This window comes from Calypte anna, chromosome 1 (genome assembly GCF_003957555.1).
Source record: "Calypte anna isolate BGI_N300 chromosome 1, bCalAnn1_v1.p, whole genome shotgun sequence".
In the NCBI taxonomy this organism is placed as follows: Eukaryota; Metazoa; Chordata; class Aves; order Apodiformes; family Trochilidae; genus Calypte; species Calypte anna.
Window position 1 is genome coordinate 48,599,173 of NC_044244.1, and position 16,297 is coordinate 48,615,469.

The 16,297-nt window shown below is 47.9% G+C and overlaps 1 protein-coding gene across 1 annotated transcript; it reads right to left on the reverse strand.

The window, feature by feature from the left end:
- Nucleotides 1-2,339: 2,339 nt before the first annotated feature.
- On the reverse strand, nt 2,340-8,671 carry LOC115597900 (sushi domain-containing protein 3-like). The gene is made up of 5 exons (XM_030445788.1): nt 8,494-8,671; nt 6,771-6,959; nt 4,078-4,213; nt 2,899-3,078; nt 2,340-2,630 (listed from the first exon to the last, which is right to left on the reverse strand). The coding sequence occupies exons 1-5, from the start codon at nt 8,669-8,671 to the stop codon at nt 2,426-2,428; spliced, it is 888 nt and encodes a 295-aa protein (XP_030301648.1). The 3' UTR covers nt 2,340-2,425.
- Nucleotides 8,672-16,297: the final 7,626 nt, after the last annotated feature.

The window sequence follows — 16,297 nt, forward strand, 5'->3', positions numbered from 1 at the left end:
GCTCTGCATACCAGTCTCTAGCAGTAACTATAAACATCAAGTGTTATCAGTCCTAGAAGCACATACACTGTCTGAGAAACTTGCTGTTAATTTCAGCAAATGCAACTACTTACAAGGGACTTAGCTAAAAGCAAAAGTACAGAAACAGAAAACCACCTTTATCCTGGCCCAAACCAGGACAAGGTGTCAATCTCCAATCTTACGTAGCAAAAAAATCTCACTTTTGATTTTAAAGCCTCACTCAGATCCAACGAAATAGCAAACTGTCCCAAAGGTACATTTTTAATAAAAATCTCTTAGAAGAGAAGGGGATATTATAGTGAGGTTTTACAGATTCCTTAAAACATGGCAAGGGAGAGGAAAAGAAGGAAACAGGAAACATCTCATTCCCATCCCCATCAGTTTCCCTTCTGGGTTTTGGGGTTTTTTTTTGTTTGTTTTGTTTTGTTTCCCTGATTTTTGTCTCCTAACAAGACAACTCCTTCCTCTATGAACAAGAAATTGTTCAGGGCAGATCCTGGCTGAATCCCTGTGCATGAAACCTATTTTTATGAAACAGAAGTGGAAGGGCACTCTGTGGGTTTGGCACCAATGAAGTTGTGAGAGCCCAAAACACCCATAGCACTTTGTGTGGTGCACCTTTTCCACAGGGAGTTTGGGCACTCTTGTGAGCATCTTCCAGGAGACGGAGAAGCAGCTTACCTGGAAGCAGGATTATTGCCTTCCATGGGCGTTAGACTTGGCTGAAAAAAGAGGAAGGAGGAAAAGGTAAAGTTGGGATAAAAACCCAAAGGGAAAAGCAGGGCAGGTCCTGTTTTTCCTGTCCTTTCTACAGCTTTGGTTGTATTAAGGAGAATAAAAGTTTTTGTTTGTTTTTTTTTCTCATGGTGCAGCTGCTGGTAAATGGCCACTGCAGGCATCAAATGTAACAAAGTGTAAAAGTTTTACTACCTTCTCCTTTCCCCATCAAATCCAGCCCCAAAACTATACTTTCCATGGCTTGGTGGTGTGAAAGGATGACATAGGAGGTGAAGTGGGGAGATATTCCTTTATTATTATTATTAGAAATACAAAAAAACCAGTTTCCCCAGCCTTCTTTTTGGGGATAAGTTGCCATGGTTCCCATGTGTTCCCTCATGGGTCCTGCCTTATCACAAATGCTACCTTGCATCTTTTAAGGCTTCTTTCCTTGAAGTGTGATGCAAACATTGATAGGAAATCAGCAGAGTAAACCTCCTGGCCTTGGTAGCAGGATTGTTTTGACTATCACACTTTGCATCCTTGAGCACAGGATGGCAGGTGATGCCTGGAGGGGGAGGGGTTTCATATCCTGGGTGCTTGCTCTTATTCCCTGCCCCATGCATGCAGCTGCCAGCACCTCTTCTGACTGACACTGAGATGCCTCTTGAGACCCAAACTACATCTCTGTGCACATATGATGTTAAGTTACTCAACAAGCCCTGTGTGCCCAGACTGTCAGGCATAGGTCTGTCCTGTGGTGGAAGCAGGGACCTAGGTGCCCTGAAACTGCTGTCCAGGGACTGCATGCAGAGCCTGGAGCACATCCCTCTGTTTCCACACAGGAAATCCTAGGCAACTACATGGGTGTCATTGCTTTCTGAATGCTTAGGCCATCTCTTCTGGTGTTGCTGCAGGTCCTGATACACCTGATGTGCATTTCTAATGCAGAGCAAAAGGGATGAGAAACCTTAAGCTGGTGCTGGTTTTCTTTTTTTTCCCAAATGTCCTAGGCCCTTTGTATTAAAGATGAATTCATGTTTTCCTCTTGACTGGCTATCTTTGCATGCTTGTCAATGCATCTTGTAAGTCTAAAATTGTCTGTGGAGAAATGGGAGGATATGCTGAATTCTGAAGAACAACGACAAAAAACCTTTAAATCTCAGCCTGCATTCAAGTGCAATGAATTGTAAATGCTTCCAATTATCTAATGACATAGATTCCCTGTTCCTGGTAACTGGCTGTCTTCACTTTCAGCCTTTAAAAGAGCCCTATACAGAAAATCAGGCTCTTGTGTTTAAAATCTGAAAGTCTGCACAAGCTCAGCCTGTAGGTTAAGCTGGAGCTGCTCAGACATGGCCTTATGCATCTCACTAAAACGATCAATTAAGAAGCTTGTAATACAGGAACTTTTGCTTGAGTTTTGCTCGTCCCCTTTTGGACATAGATGGAAAGAAATAGGAGGGTTATATAAAAAATACTTTCAACATGGAAGTGTTGAAACATGGCAAGTTTTCTCCATTTGAAAACCCAGGTGCATTAATTGGCTCTTGTGAAATTCTTTCATGAGCTCTGCAGAGTTTCAAGGAATTGATGGTGTTAGAAGAAAAAAAAAAAAAAAAAGGAAGAAGTTAAATGGCAGTTTAAATCTTCAAACCAGCCTCCCGAACTTGTTGGAGAACTTATGTTACTCGTAGCTTCTGTAGTAGAGGGGGAGCAGGTTCCTCGGGAGGTCTGCAGGGCAGGGCATGGCAGGCAGCAGTCTGCTGTGGGGTGGCTGGTTGGGCCTGGTGCTGATAAGTGGTGTCCCAGGCTGTAATATCAGCTGGGGTAAGATGAGTGCTTCAGGGTCCCAGCTTTGTAGGGGCAGCTTTGGCAAGTTTTCTGGGCTCCTGGTAAAGTAAAAAAGGAGAAAGAAGGTGTTGCAGTACTGTGCTGATGGGAGCCTGCAACCCACTCAGGTGATGCTGAGGCAGAGTGAAGGGGAGCCCTGGTCCTCTCTTTAAGTGAGGAGCATGTGGGACGGTGAGGCAGGGATCCACTGCCCAAATGATGTGAGCATTTACATCTGGCTGCTCCTGCCTCCAGGGGGTCAGGGAGGAGATCTTGCCCCTGTGTGAGGAGCTGGAGGGAGAAGGATGGTGCAGGGCTGATCTGTACCTTTGGAAAGCCAGGTTACTGGGGCCTGAGAATGCCCCTGGGAACACGCAGCTGGAGTGGGCTGAGAGGTGGTAATCCCGCCGGTGGTAGTGCTTCAGCCTCCCAAAAGCATTCCTCCTCCTCTCGGGGGCAGAAGGGTCATGTTTCCATCCTCCTCTGACTTTCCTCCTGTGCTGCTGCCTGCAAGGTGGAGAGATGCCCATGCAGATGCTTTCTTTATATCTTTGGCTGTTTTCATTTACCCATCTGGAAAGATTTGACACGTTTGTATTCTAAACCAAGGTTGTCACCCAGTGGTTTTGCTGCTCCCTCCACAACCAGAGGAAAGCACCAAAGCTGTTTGAGTCCTGCAGAAAAGGTGTGCAGGTGAGGCTGGACCAGTGAGGCACCAGGGTGGGGGAAGGACAAGGCAGTGGGAAGAGGTATGGTTGATATCTGCTAAAAAGTGGAGATATTATCTCTTGGAAGTTTGGTTGATTTTTTTTTTTTTTTTTTTCAGTTTGGGATTCTCCTAATAGGCAATTATGCTCTGGGCTAAAGCTGCATCCTCGGTAGGCTTTTGCATGGTGCCTGTCACTGCAATCCCTTGTCAAGGATACCACCACTGGCAAAACCCAAGGAGGTCCCACTAGACAGTTACTCTGGATACACAGGGAAGTGCAGCTTCAGAGATGCTGCCCTGTGAACATGCTCCTGGCTGGTGGCACCTCTGCTCACCCAGCCCTGCTCCTCACCCTGGCTTCTCTCCCAGTCCTTCACTGAGGAGGGATGTTCCTCCTTCCTCCTCCAGCATCCACTGAAATAAGCCTTGGAAAAAGGGATATAACCACCGCCTAGCCTATCCTCTATATGTTGCCTGCTTTGTTTTGTTTTATTTTCCCTTCTGTTATGGAGGGAGTTTTGTTGTGTTTTTTTTCCTTAATCTAGCTTTGCAGGTTTTGTTGCAGGAAACCTCTCTTGCAATCACCACTACCACCCAACCCCGACCCCCCCCCCTTTTTTTTTTTTTTTTTTTTTTCCCCCTTTCTTCCCCGGGGCCAAACATCCCTTCGTTTTAATTACGGGTGTCTCAGCAGATGGCAGCAGCGGCTCTCCTTTAGCTTCAGCAACCCCGGGCTGCTTCTCTCTCCCCTACCCCACCCCAACTCTCCCCCCCATACACAGACTTTCCGTACTCACCTCCCTCGGCTTCTCCTCGCCCTATCCCGCCAGCAGCAGACGGCGAAGGAGACGGAGAGTGCCAGGATCACGGCCCCGCTCACCAGCGAAGCGGCCACCGCGGCGCGGGATCCGGTGGCCGAGGGCTGGGGGGCGACTGCGGGGCAAGAGGGGGGCGAGGGTGAAGCGGGGGAGTAGAGGTGCGACCCCCCCCCCAGCCCTGCTCTCCCCGCTATGGATAACCGAAAGTTAAGCTTCAGGGTGTAATAGATATTAAAAGATATTTTAAAAAGTTACGGGGGATGCTGTGCCGGCTCAGTAAACGAGAAAGTTGGGGGGGGAGGAGAGAGGGAAATCGTATCGGCTTTTGATGTTTTCTTCAGGTCTTTAAAGTAAAATAATCAGGTGGGGCAGAAAACACCCGAAGTGTCTTGCTTGCATAACAGTAGCACGAACTGAGCCCTGAATCAAAGATAAAGAAATGATGTGGGGTTTTCTTTTTGTTTCTTTTACCTGGAACATATATTTTACTCAAGGGATCTGTGGGGAAAAAAATAAATGTAAAATAAAAAATTAAAAGGCAAAAGGGTTTTTTAAAAGGAAAAAGACTTAAGGAAAAAAAGGAAAAAAGTTAGGTAAAAAAAAAAGGAAAAAAGTTTAAAAAGGAAAAAAGAATTTAAAATGGATTGCTGAAGCGTAAATATTCGAAAGAAAAAATGGGCTTGTGAAATTTAAAAAAAAATGAAATATTCATTGGAAACTTTAATGGACATGATCATAGAAGGACAGTGTTGTTTGGGTTGGAAGGGGGCTTTAGGGGCCATCGAGTCCAACCCTGCTGCAGTGAGCAGGGACATCTGGAACTGCATTGAGTTGCTCAGAGCCCTGACCAACCTGATCTTGAATGTTCCACCACCTCTCTGGACAACCTGTGCCAGTGTTTTGCCACCCTCACTGTTAAAAAATATCCACTTCCTTCAGAATTTTCTTGCGTGGGTTGATGGTCAATCAGAGTCTGTGATCCCTACCTGCCCTAAGATGAACATCCAGAAAGAACAGATAAATTACATCATGACTAAACTGTCAAGGAAACTTAAGTGATGTTTACATTGTAAATATAGAGAGTTAAAGATTTGGCTCCCAGCCCAGGGGCAAAATAATATTCAAGAATTCACTAACATGTGCGAAGATTGTATGTCTAGGTTTTCAAAATAATAAACCACATGGACTTTAGAATCCCAACCTAGTGACCCTTGCAAAATAACCAAACTAAGACTTCTGAAAGAACAGATTTGCTTTGTGTTTCAAAGAGAACAAGTAGGGATTTTTTTTTCATAAAGCCATCTTAAGAATTTTTTTTTTCTTTAGGAACTCATAGTGTGGTTTAAGGTTTGGAATGGGGTTGGTTTTTTTTTTTTTTTTTTTTTGGTTGTCTGAAGTGTTTTTTTTTCATTAACATTGCATAAACTGCAGCCTCTGTTTAGAGATGAGAAGCCAAGGTTTGCTAATGAGCTTAATGAATGTTTTACTACAGGAGTACCTGTAACCTGCTGTAACTGGGTTTATTGCTTTTATATTGCTGTGTTTACTTTTATGAACGAAAGATACTCACTGATTGTGTGTCACCAGGTTTTACAGCTTTGAACTGAGGCAAATTGATTTATTTTTGTTCTTATTTTTAAGGGGCAAATTGCTGCCTGGGGTGCTTCTAAGGTGAAGTATTTGCAGGCATGTCCTACCATTGCAGCACTTTGTGTTTACAATTTGACTTCCGTGAGATGGCACCTTTTAAAAATGGATTTGTTTTGTTGGCTTTTGAGCAAGTGAGAGAGAAGCAGCAAAGGCAAATGTGGCAGACCTTTTCCATTCCAACCTTTTTCTTTTAGCCAACTATTGCACCACAGGCTTGCCCATAAAGTGTTTCTGCAAGGGCGCCGTGGGGGGGTTTTATTTCTCAATGTCTGGCATGAGGAATACAGTTCATGCAGAAGCTATATGGCATTTGCAGATTCTGTGGTTTCACTAGAAGCTGCAAAAATATGTAACTTTTCTTAGGGCAGTTTTCCTGAAATGATTTATATATGTACAGAACCCAGTGTATGTGAGAGAAAGCTTTTAAAGCAATAAACTTTGTTCCTTCGACATTCAGCCTTTCCTTCCCTATGAGCTCGTGGCACAGAACATGGGAGGGCCTCTTGCAGCTGACATATGCTCTGCGTGTGCTTCCATAAACAGCACCTGCTGGGTTATTACAGAGTTTAGCTTTCCACCTGCTGAAAGCTTTGGGCTGTGTCCAGGAGTTCCTCTCCCTGATACCCAGAGCTGGGCATCAGCCAGTACCAGGCTTTGGCCCAAGATGGTGTCTTCTCTACAGGTTACCGGGAGTGAGATAAGGCCTGGTTATCTGCTGAGCTGATGCCAGGTGAATTCATCCCTCAGTCAAACTCCTCACCTTGTGTGGCTCATGAAACACTGATGCAGGGATTTCACCTGTGACAGTGACAACCAGCCTGGTCAAGCTGGACCTCCGCTGGACCTTTTTGGGGTGGCAGGGCACCCCACCTCCTCCTCCTGCCCTTGCCACCTTGGCCAGAATGAAGAAATCCCCATGCAAGGGGCTGGTGGCTGCATCTCCCTTCCTGAGTTAGCAATTAGGTGGCACCCTGTTGAGACACAAGACACAAGGGGCTGGGTGATGAGGGCAGGGTCCTTACCCTGGCAGTGGGGTGGAGGGTGGCTCCAGGACGATGCGCTCTCGCGGCGGAGACAGGACAGCCTCTCGCTGCCCACCAGCTGGTACCCCTCCTGGCACCAGTACACAAGGACCGAGCCCAAGGAAACTCCTGAGCCTTTGTCCACATAGTAGTGTCCATGGCGTGGTGGTGGGAGAGCCGTGCAGGGTGCTGGGGAAAAAGGGGAGACACTAAGTGGAGGTGGTGACATAAGCCCCTGCTGGTGATGCTTTTGAAAAGGCTGCCCAGGCATCACTCCTGCATGGCCTGCAAGTCTCTGAAGTGTTTCATGTAGTCCTAAAGGACAGATGTAGGGAAATCTACTGGCTTTTTCTGGAAATCAGTCTTCTAGTTGCAAACTCTGCAATATGAGTGGCTAATGAATGGTGGAAGTGGGACTGGAAAGAAAGGTGCAGATTGGGACAGGGTCCAGAGCTACTCTTGGTGGGGAAATGAAGAGGGCAAGATTTTTTTAATACCCTGATATTCAGGAAGAATGTTATTGTCTGGAACTCACAGCAGTGGAAACACTATCCTATAAAGAGAGTTTTTTTCCATGACAGCCTTTCATTTTTTTTCCTAATTTATTGCCCATAACTTACTCAGTTGACCTGCTTAGATCCATTCTTTCTGCATTGCATCCTTTGGATCTTTAATGTTCTCCTTGTTCCAGCTTGCTAGTAGCTGAAAAAAGTACAGGCAGAAATGCGCTTTGTCTAGCTCAGGGGGAACTTTTGAGGGTAATTCAGAGTACAGCAGTGAAGCTGATGTGGGAGAGGTTTGTTTTGCTTCTGCTTTTGTTGAGATAATGTTGGTTTCTTTTCCAAAGGGGTACCAAGAAGCAAATCAGGCTGCATAAGATCATACTTTCTTCATGTCTGGCAGTACTGTTAACAGGCAGTGGAGATGTCTATATGTACAAAATCAGTGGTGCCAGGGAGGATGCCTGGATTCCTGGACAGGATCTGTTTGTTGTACAATTAAATTATCCGGCACTGGCTAACACCTTCCCCAACAATCCTTCACCACGATTTGTAGACAAAGTGACCCAGGGACTGTTCCCAGCAGGCATTTTGGTAACAACAGTTCATAAAGGTTTGGGAAGGTAAAGGGTTCAACAGTATGGCATGGACTGCCCTGTGTTGCTGCCCTCACATGGAGGTGGGCAGGTTGCCTGCTCTGGACCCAACACTGTGTCCCACTTGCTGGGGAATGGCCCATGCTTTGGTCTAGGAAATGGAATGAAGAAATAGCCACCTTCAGCATTTGGTGATTGTGTGCTTTTAAAAAAATCTCCATTCCTCGTTTCTTCCTGAGGGTTGAAGCTCAGCCCCCAGGGACAGGGATGTGTTTAGTGAGCCCATGGTGTGGCCAGGCAGCTGGCCCATCATGATGTGCACAGAGGTTAACATGGAGAAGAATCTTACTCCTAAAGGAAAACATTCACACATTCTATTTTCCTCCCTGTGACGAGTTACTTTGCCTCTGACATTACACCTCTCCCAGATCCTAGAAGCTCCTCTGGCCAAGAGCACCACATAAAGCCCTCCAACCACTACAGGTGCCTGATGGATTCCGTGCCTCCCAGGAAAAGCACCATCATGCCCTCATCAGCCTGTCCCCATGCCCTTCGCCCGTCACACCTGCACTGTGGAGCCCCAGGCAGCACCACAGAGGACGAGGCGGCGATCGCTCCCTCAAGTACCTGAGATGTTGCTGTGCGGATCGGTCCCGTTGGCAATGTCTCTGGGCAGCCCCTTTTTCACGTGTCCTACCCTGGGCGAGGCGGTCCCGGACCCCACAGCATCACTCCAGGGAAAGCTCAGGCAGCCCCAGAGCAGCAGGCAAAGGGTGGTGCATTTCCCAAACCTTTGTCCCTTCATGGCTTGGGAAAACACAGCATCGTCGGCTGCCCGGCCGTCCCGAGTGCCTGCGATTTCCCTTTGCTTCTGAGCAGGGGTCAGCTGGGCTCTTAGGGCATTAAGCCTTGAGCAGCAAAGCTACAGCCGCTCTCCCCCCGGGGCTTGCTTCTCCTCCGCCTCGCCACAACCTCGCGTCCCTGCTCCCAGCACTGCCAGCCCCGCTCCCGCCGCCCGGCTGAGCGGCTCCGAAGCCCCGCGGAGAAACCAGGCATGGGAAAGGGAGTGAGGAGCAGCAAGCGTCCAGGATCCATCTTTCACAGCTCCCTCCTGCAGGCGCTGGCTGTCACCATCTCGCCGGGTGCTGGAGCTGCGCATCAGGCACCCTCCTTCTCCTCTGCCTACCAAAATCCATGCCCGAGCTCACTGCTGAGATTCCTGAGCTGGAGACCCTCCCATCCTCGTCTCTTTCTTCCCATCAGATCCCAGGGGCTGATTTTCTGTGAACAGCAAGGAAGTGGGATGCCTGCCACAGGAATCAATAGCAGCAGCTCTGCCAGCTTCGCCTCTGCGGGAACCTGAGAGAAATCTCTTTTCCCTTTCCCTTGGAGTTCCCTCTGTGTGGCATCTCTTTGCCCTTCAGGCCCCAATATTTTATGATATTTTACAGCTGGAGGGGATGCATTAGTGACCCTCTCTTGCCCCCTAGGATGGAGGTTGCTCTTACTGCCCCTACCTGCCTGGCCATTTGTGCACACCCAGGGAGAAGTGAGGTGTCCTGCATTGCCCAAGAGATGCTGAGGTTTTGGTGCAGGCAGTGCCAAGGCTTTCCCCAGCAGCCAGTAGGACTTTGCAGGGGTTTTTTGATCATTCCCTGCCCTGGCTGTCCTCTCCCCTCCTTGCACCCCCTCACGCCCTCCTCATCCTGTGCATATCCTTTACCCCTCCGGTCCTGCACTGTTGCTTGTCCTGGGGCAACCTAGGACTTCCTGCAGGTATGGGGGTTACAGCCCTGACCACTATTCATTTATAGCTTTGGCACAAATACGGGTGGCTGGGTGTGAGAACATTTGCAAGTGCTCACAGCTTGGCAGGGAGATGTTCTGGCTCTGCGGGTCCATTTCTGTTTGTCTCTCTTTTGTATCAGCAGCCTGTAGCTGCAGCCAGTGTGCTTAGCTGAGCGTGGCTGCCAGAGTGGATCTGGGGGGCCAAAATGTTGCTTTGGATGTGTGGGCAGCTCCAAAACCAAACAGTGGTCTTATAGTCTTTTTGTGATTTACCGTGGTACATAAAGGGGAAATTGAAATGTCAGATGGAATTAAACCCCTGGCCCACCCCATCCTGGGGTTGCAGCCAAAGGAGTCTGCAGCAAGGAGGGGAGCTGTGGAGCCACGCAGTGGCTGGACCTCACCCATGGTCCCTCCCCAGCACTGGAACCCTCTCTCATGTGCAGCCAGAGTGGCTCAGCAGTGCTCTGACCCTCATTGCACTTGCAGAGGGGTCTCCTGTGGGCATTTGGACCTGGGAACACCTTAATCCTACCCTGTCTGTTTATTCATCTGTCTCTCAGACACTCCCTTTTAGTTTCAGCTGTGCTGGTACCTCTCTGGGCTTCCCTCCAGGGGATTTAGTGGCTTTGTCAGGAAAACCTGTTTCAACCTCCCATGACTCATAATAATCTTCCTCAAAAACTACTTTAATTTCTTCTCTTTCCTGGTCAATCCTTCTTAAACTGTGAGCTTTCCATGGTTCCCCTTGGAGAGCAGGCTGAGGAGGAGGGGTTTCCCTCAGCTCAGTGAATGTTGCTGGTTTCTTGTTTGGGGGGTCGTGTTTTTTGTTTTCTTTCCCTTCTGACTGCAGGGGATTTGCTGTTTGTGTATTGAAGATGAGCTTCGAGGCAGGCTGGGCCTGGCCTTGGACCAAGCCCCTGGTGCAGACAGAGTCACCTCTGGGAGCTGGGTTGCAGGCAGACCTGGGGGCACTGGGGATGCACCCACTGGGTCAGACAGGACCAACCCTCAATTGGCTCCTCTGCCAAGCCTGATCCTCTTGCTGCCTGTGCCTTCTCACAGGGGGGCTTGCAAGCTGGTCCCACCATAGCCAGTGGCTGGGGGAACAGTGGGAAGGGTGATGGGGAGTGTCCTCTGCTCCATTCCTGCTGTCAGATGTGTCCCAATAAACAGCTGGGGATTGAGCTCATGCCACAAGTGTGGCCTCCAGCGTGAGCCAGCAGCAGAAAGTCCTGTCACATGAAGGGGATCAGCAAAAGCCCAGGGACACAGTAACCACGCTTGAGCTTGTGGTCAAAATGCCGAGTAGATGACATGGATTATTCCATTGCTAATGCTCTTAAGAGCTATTCCTGGGCTCGGGGGAGATAAAGGGGCTTATTATTGCAAAATCCATATCCTATTTGGAAGGGGGATTTCAACTGCAATTCTGCACCTTTCTTTCTGGTGGTGTCTGTCTGTGCAGAGCTGGGGAGACGACCACAGGGCTATGGAGGCAAAGGCAGGGCAAAGGATGACTCTGGTGTGGAGCAGGTCCATGCCCCATCTCAGTGAGCCCTTTCTGTGCAGGGAAAGCAAGAAAGAAGGGGGAGCTTGCAGGAGAGCTGGAGTGGTCGAGTGCCTGCAACTCTCCCAGCCCCATGGTCTTGGCTGTGGGCTCCCACCTTACCAGTGGATCACCTGTGGGTGATCTATCTCAAGACTTTCTCCTCCAGCACATCAGCCTGAAAGGAAAAGCTCAGCTAATGGCTTTCATAGCTGGCTCAAAGGTCTCCCACACCTGCATTCAGTTCTCCCTGCTCACTGATGAGCATACACTTAGAGATAAGGTTTTGCTGAGCCAGGGTGGGATTTTGCCCTACCTTCTTCTGTGCCTTTTTGAACATTTTAAATACCCCCTTTGCAAAAGTGCCCCTTCCACATTTCCCTACCTGCTTGAGAGCTGCTCTGTCCTGGACAATTTTCTCCTCCAGCCCCTGCTCTACTGCTTGTAAACTGGCACCCAGCTAGCCAGCTGCTGTGATTCTCCTGTCTTCTGTCCCACAGCCTCACCAGGTCAGGATGCCCTTGGTTATGGAGATGGCACATGGCTGCCCTCAACCTTTCCCCATATCTGTGACCTGCCTCCCCTTGTGCCAGTGTACCTGGCCGGAAAAAGCATCATCACTCTTTCCATGGCACAGGCAGCCAAGCAGAGATGTGTTGGCATCAACGTGGCACCATGACATTTAGGAGATTAATCCTTTAATCTTCTGTCCCTGGTATGACCCACAACCTCATACTATTCTCCTGGTTTTGGCATGCTCCTGTCAGCTCTGCAGTTTGTCACTGTGCTGCTTTGGCAAAAAAAAGCACCAGCCCCAGAGAAGAACAAGCATTTTTCTTTTTCTTTGTGACATGGGAATGTCTGGAGGAGGGTCCTTGGAGGACTGCACGTACATGAACTGCAAAGATAGCCAGAAAAGGCTACATGGTCATGGTTGCTCCCTGATGTGTTTTAATCAAACAGTCTCTCAGGTAAACTTTGTCATAGAAATCCAAATACATTGGGCACTGTATTACAGTGCTTGTAGATTAGTGATGAAGCTTATTTATCAAGGGAAATACTGTTTGTACGCTTTGGGAGGCCAAGAATAAAAGCACTGGGCTCATCCAGGTTTTTAAGTGATGAGGGCAGAACTTTTCTGCAGAAGTCAACCTTCCACTACTAAACAGAAAAGTACTCATTTCGTGTCAGTGACCATAGGTGATCATATTTGCTTGCAGAAGGTTCTGCAGACAGAAGGACTAAAGGTATTTTGTGACTGAATTACTCATTGCAAGTAGTTTTCTTGGATCTCTTACTAGTCCATCCTTCACACAAACCGTCCAGGGCTAGGTCTGTGGAAGAAGAAACTGTTCTCCAGGAAGATGATTTGCCTTTTCTTTGGTGCAAAGTCTCCATGTCACACCTCTTCTGTGATGTGCTGCTTTTATTTCATAGCCTTGAGGTCCCTCTAAACCCCTCTTTTCCCACTTCCAGTAGCTGACACTCAGTGCCACAGGTTTGTCACAGCATTGTGGATGAACCTGCCCTCCCAGGAAGGGGCTTGGTGTTGCTCACTACACCTCTCTGGGTAATGTGTGGACAGCCACACACAGGGGGACTCTTCCTCCTCAACTTCAGACATCTTCATCGCTGCCAGTCACTCTTGGTTGTCTCATAGTTTGAGAAAGAAGTGGGATTTGTTTTACCTAGTCCATCTGGGACTCCCGTTTTAAGATACAGTAGAAGTTTTAGAGGTGCCCACTGAATGCAAAGGAAGCTCAGGTATCAGTGCCTGCACTGCAGGTGATAAAGTCAGTGAAAGGACTCTCTCACCAAACCTGCCTGTAGATGCTGACAGTAGAAGGTGTCTCCAGCACCTTCAGATTTGTCACTACCCAGACTTTTTTTGGGATTGCATGGGACAGGCACTTTCCCCATCTGTATCTACCAGCAGGACATTGGGAGTTGGGCCACAGGTGCCACCCCAACTGCAGTTCAGTGGGGACATTTACAGAGTGCAAGAAAATCCTTGGTCATGAAGGCATAAACAGGGACAGTTCAGGTTTACATCTCAGGGTGATAATATAAGTTGATCCATTATGAAACCTGCCCTGAGAAAGATTTTCTGGGGGAAATGCGGCGTAAGAGAGAAAACAAGGTTGTCAGGAGAGTCAGGATGGTCCAGGCTCTCCTTGGAGGCACAGAGTCTTGCAGTCAAGGCTGAAGATTCAAGTTAGTACTTGGGTGTCTCCAAGCATCTCCTTGATTAGTTGCTTTTAACAGTGAATTGGCTGCTTCAGACCCCAGGGCATAAACCCATCCAGCCTTCACTGATGTGAACAGCTTGCCAGGTAGCTTGACTGACAGGAGGAGGTATGCTGGACAAACAAGTCTAAAGGGAATCCATATTTTAATTCTTTGTATTTTCATGCCTAACACTACATGAATGAAGATGGATACCTGCCCATTTAATCCTAAAATCCATTTGTACAATTGATTAGGTGGCTATTAAGTGACAGCATAACTGGTCAAATATGCATCTTCATAACTGAATAACTCCTTGCTGTGGAAAAAAATCTCACAATTGAGTAATTTATTGCTAATGCTGTTATTCAAATATACACATGTACATATACATATGATGTACACAGACATTTGCATCCACACAGAGACTTCCTACATGCTTTGCTTACTTCCGAGGGCAGGATATTCCAGGCTGGGGCACTTCATGTGAGCTCCATAAATTTCTCCATGTTTATTGTGCTGTCTCATAATCTGCTTCTAGATTCCAGATTACAGCATTAACCTTTTGTTGGCCAGAAGCTGGCACTGTTAATCGCTTCACTCCTAACAGGTCTACTCTGATGTCCAAGCTTTTGGCTAAGTAGAGCTTATTTTTCATGAAAACCTGCAGTCTCCTGGTACTTTTAGAGTGGTTTTTTGGCACATCAGAGTTTCCCAGAATGGCAGAGTTGTTTTCTACGTGGTTATTTTAGAAAAAAGGGATTTTTTGTTTTACTGATTTTTTAAAAAGATTGCTATTATTTTGTTCTTCTCATCCTATTCACTTAATACTCTTTGGGCAGTTTGATAGGCTAGTCCAGGGGTATTGTTACACACCTTTACCCCTTTGGGTTACACGCCTTTGGGTTGTTACTCAAGTTTATACAAATAAACAGAAAAAAACCCTGATTATTGAATGGAATAGGTCTCATTTGAAAACTAGGTCGGGGCAGGACTGAGGAGTCATTGGAGAGGTGCTGGGATGGAAGCTGTCGTGGTTTAGGCCCAGCAGGTAGCAACCAGGCTTCTACTTGGTCAGCTCCCATCCCCACCATTGGATAGGGAGGAGAAAATCCACCTAAAGGGTGGTTAATCAAAACAAGGACAGAGGAGGTTCATTCCCCAGTTATGGTAACAGGCAAAACTAGATGGACTCAGCTTGAGAAGAAAAAAAATTAATTTAATGTATTAGGAGAAAGAGAAACATGGCCAGATCTTTACATCTTCCCCCAACCCCTCCCTCCTTCCTGAGCCCAAATCCCTTCACTGCTGCCTCCCCCTCAGCAGCACAGGGGCACAGGGAGGGAGGGTTTGGGGTCATTTCAACACTCGGTGCTTCTGCTGCTCCTTCCTCCTCAGGGAAGGTTCCTCCACAGCCTTCCCCCTCTCCAACGCGGGGTCTCTCTTACAGGACAGAGTCCTTCAGGAACTCCAGGGACATGAGTCCCTCCCACAGGTGCAGTCCCTCAGGAACTGCTCCCGCCTGGGCTGCATGCAGAGTCACGGCTGCTGCAGGAGCAGTCACCTCCCCTGACACAGGGTCCTACATGGCTGCAGAGCCATATCTGCCCACCTGTGACACTTCAGGGGCTACAACTCCACATCTGCTCCACCATGGTCCTTCAGGGTCTGCTTCACCGTGCTCCTCCATGGGTTGCAGGGGGACACCCGGGGCTGTGGGGGAATTTCTGCTCAGGCACCTTTTCTCCTCCTTCTCTCACCTTGGTGTCTTCGCTCTGGCATTGCTCTCATCTCCTCCTCTCCTCTAGCCTGCAGGTCTTTTTTATTTCTGTTTTTGCGGTTTCATTTTCACTTTCTTGAGTATGATACTCACAGAGGCACATCCAGCTTCCCATAGCTGCTTGGCCTTGGCCAGAGGTGGGGCCAAAACTGGAACTGGGAAAACCTCCAAAAGGTTCTCACAGGAGCCACCCCTGCAGTCCCCCTGCTTCCAAAACACCACTGCACTAACCCAAGACAGAGGTGGAGGACTTTTTTGATGTGAGGTCTCATAAAAGTCTCCTGGGAAGACAAGACTATCCCTAAAGCAATCTTATGCTGTGGCTTGTCAAAGAAAATTCATAATGAGAGAGATTATGAGGCACAGAGAGCGGATAATTCATGGAAAGGAGTTAATGGAGGATAACAGAATGGACAGATTCAGATGGCTGCTTGGAGACCTGAGCTGTGTCCATCAAGAAATGCAAGCAGGAATGTGCCTTTTAAAAAGAGGAATGGAAAAATCCAGTGCCCCTTTTCTTAAAGCCTTGCAATGGTGCATCCTCCTGGTATTGCTTAATGGACACTGCCAATACATAAAATAAAAAAGTAGATACATGATGAACAGCAACCATGCAGTGCACTGGATAGCAAGAGATGAGTAAGTCAGTACCACGAGGGTGAGGGGTTGTGCTGCTCCCTCTGCACTGGGGATTGGTAAAGTCAAGGGCAATAGTGTCCAGGGCAGTTTGACCCAGAGGCAGAGTTCTCAATTAGAGCTTGCAGAAAAAGGTGTCTCTGTGCGAAGTTCACTGGGGCTGGAAATACACCCCTGCAGTAAAATACAGGGAGATCCCTATATAATGGCCATTCAGAGAGGAGATCTGGCAAAGCCATGAACATCTGGTAATTCTGATGCTAAAAGATTTGGCTGTCTGGCAGCTCCTAGCTTCATTGATGGTGTATAGGGCATGGTTATCGAACCCTGCATTTCAGTCCTGAAGAGATGGTCTGAGAATACCAAAGCTCTACAGGAGAAATAGAAGCATTCACTGTGTGTGGGTGGTAGCATGCCCCTCCGTACTGGAGCTCTCTGCAGCTGTTTTGTGA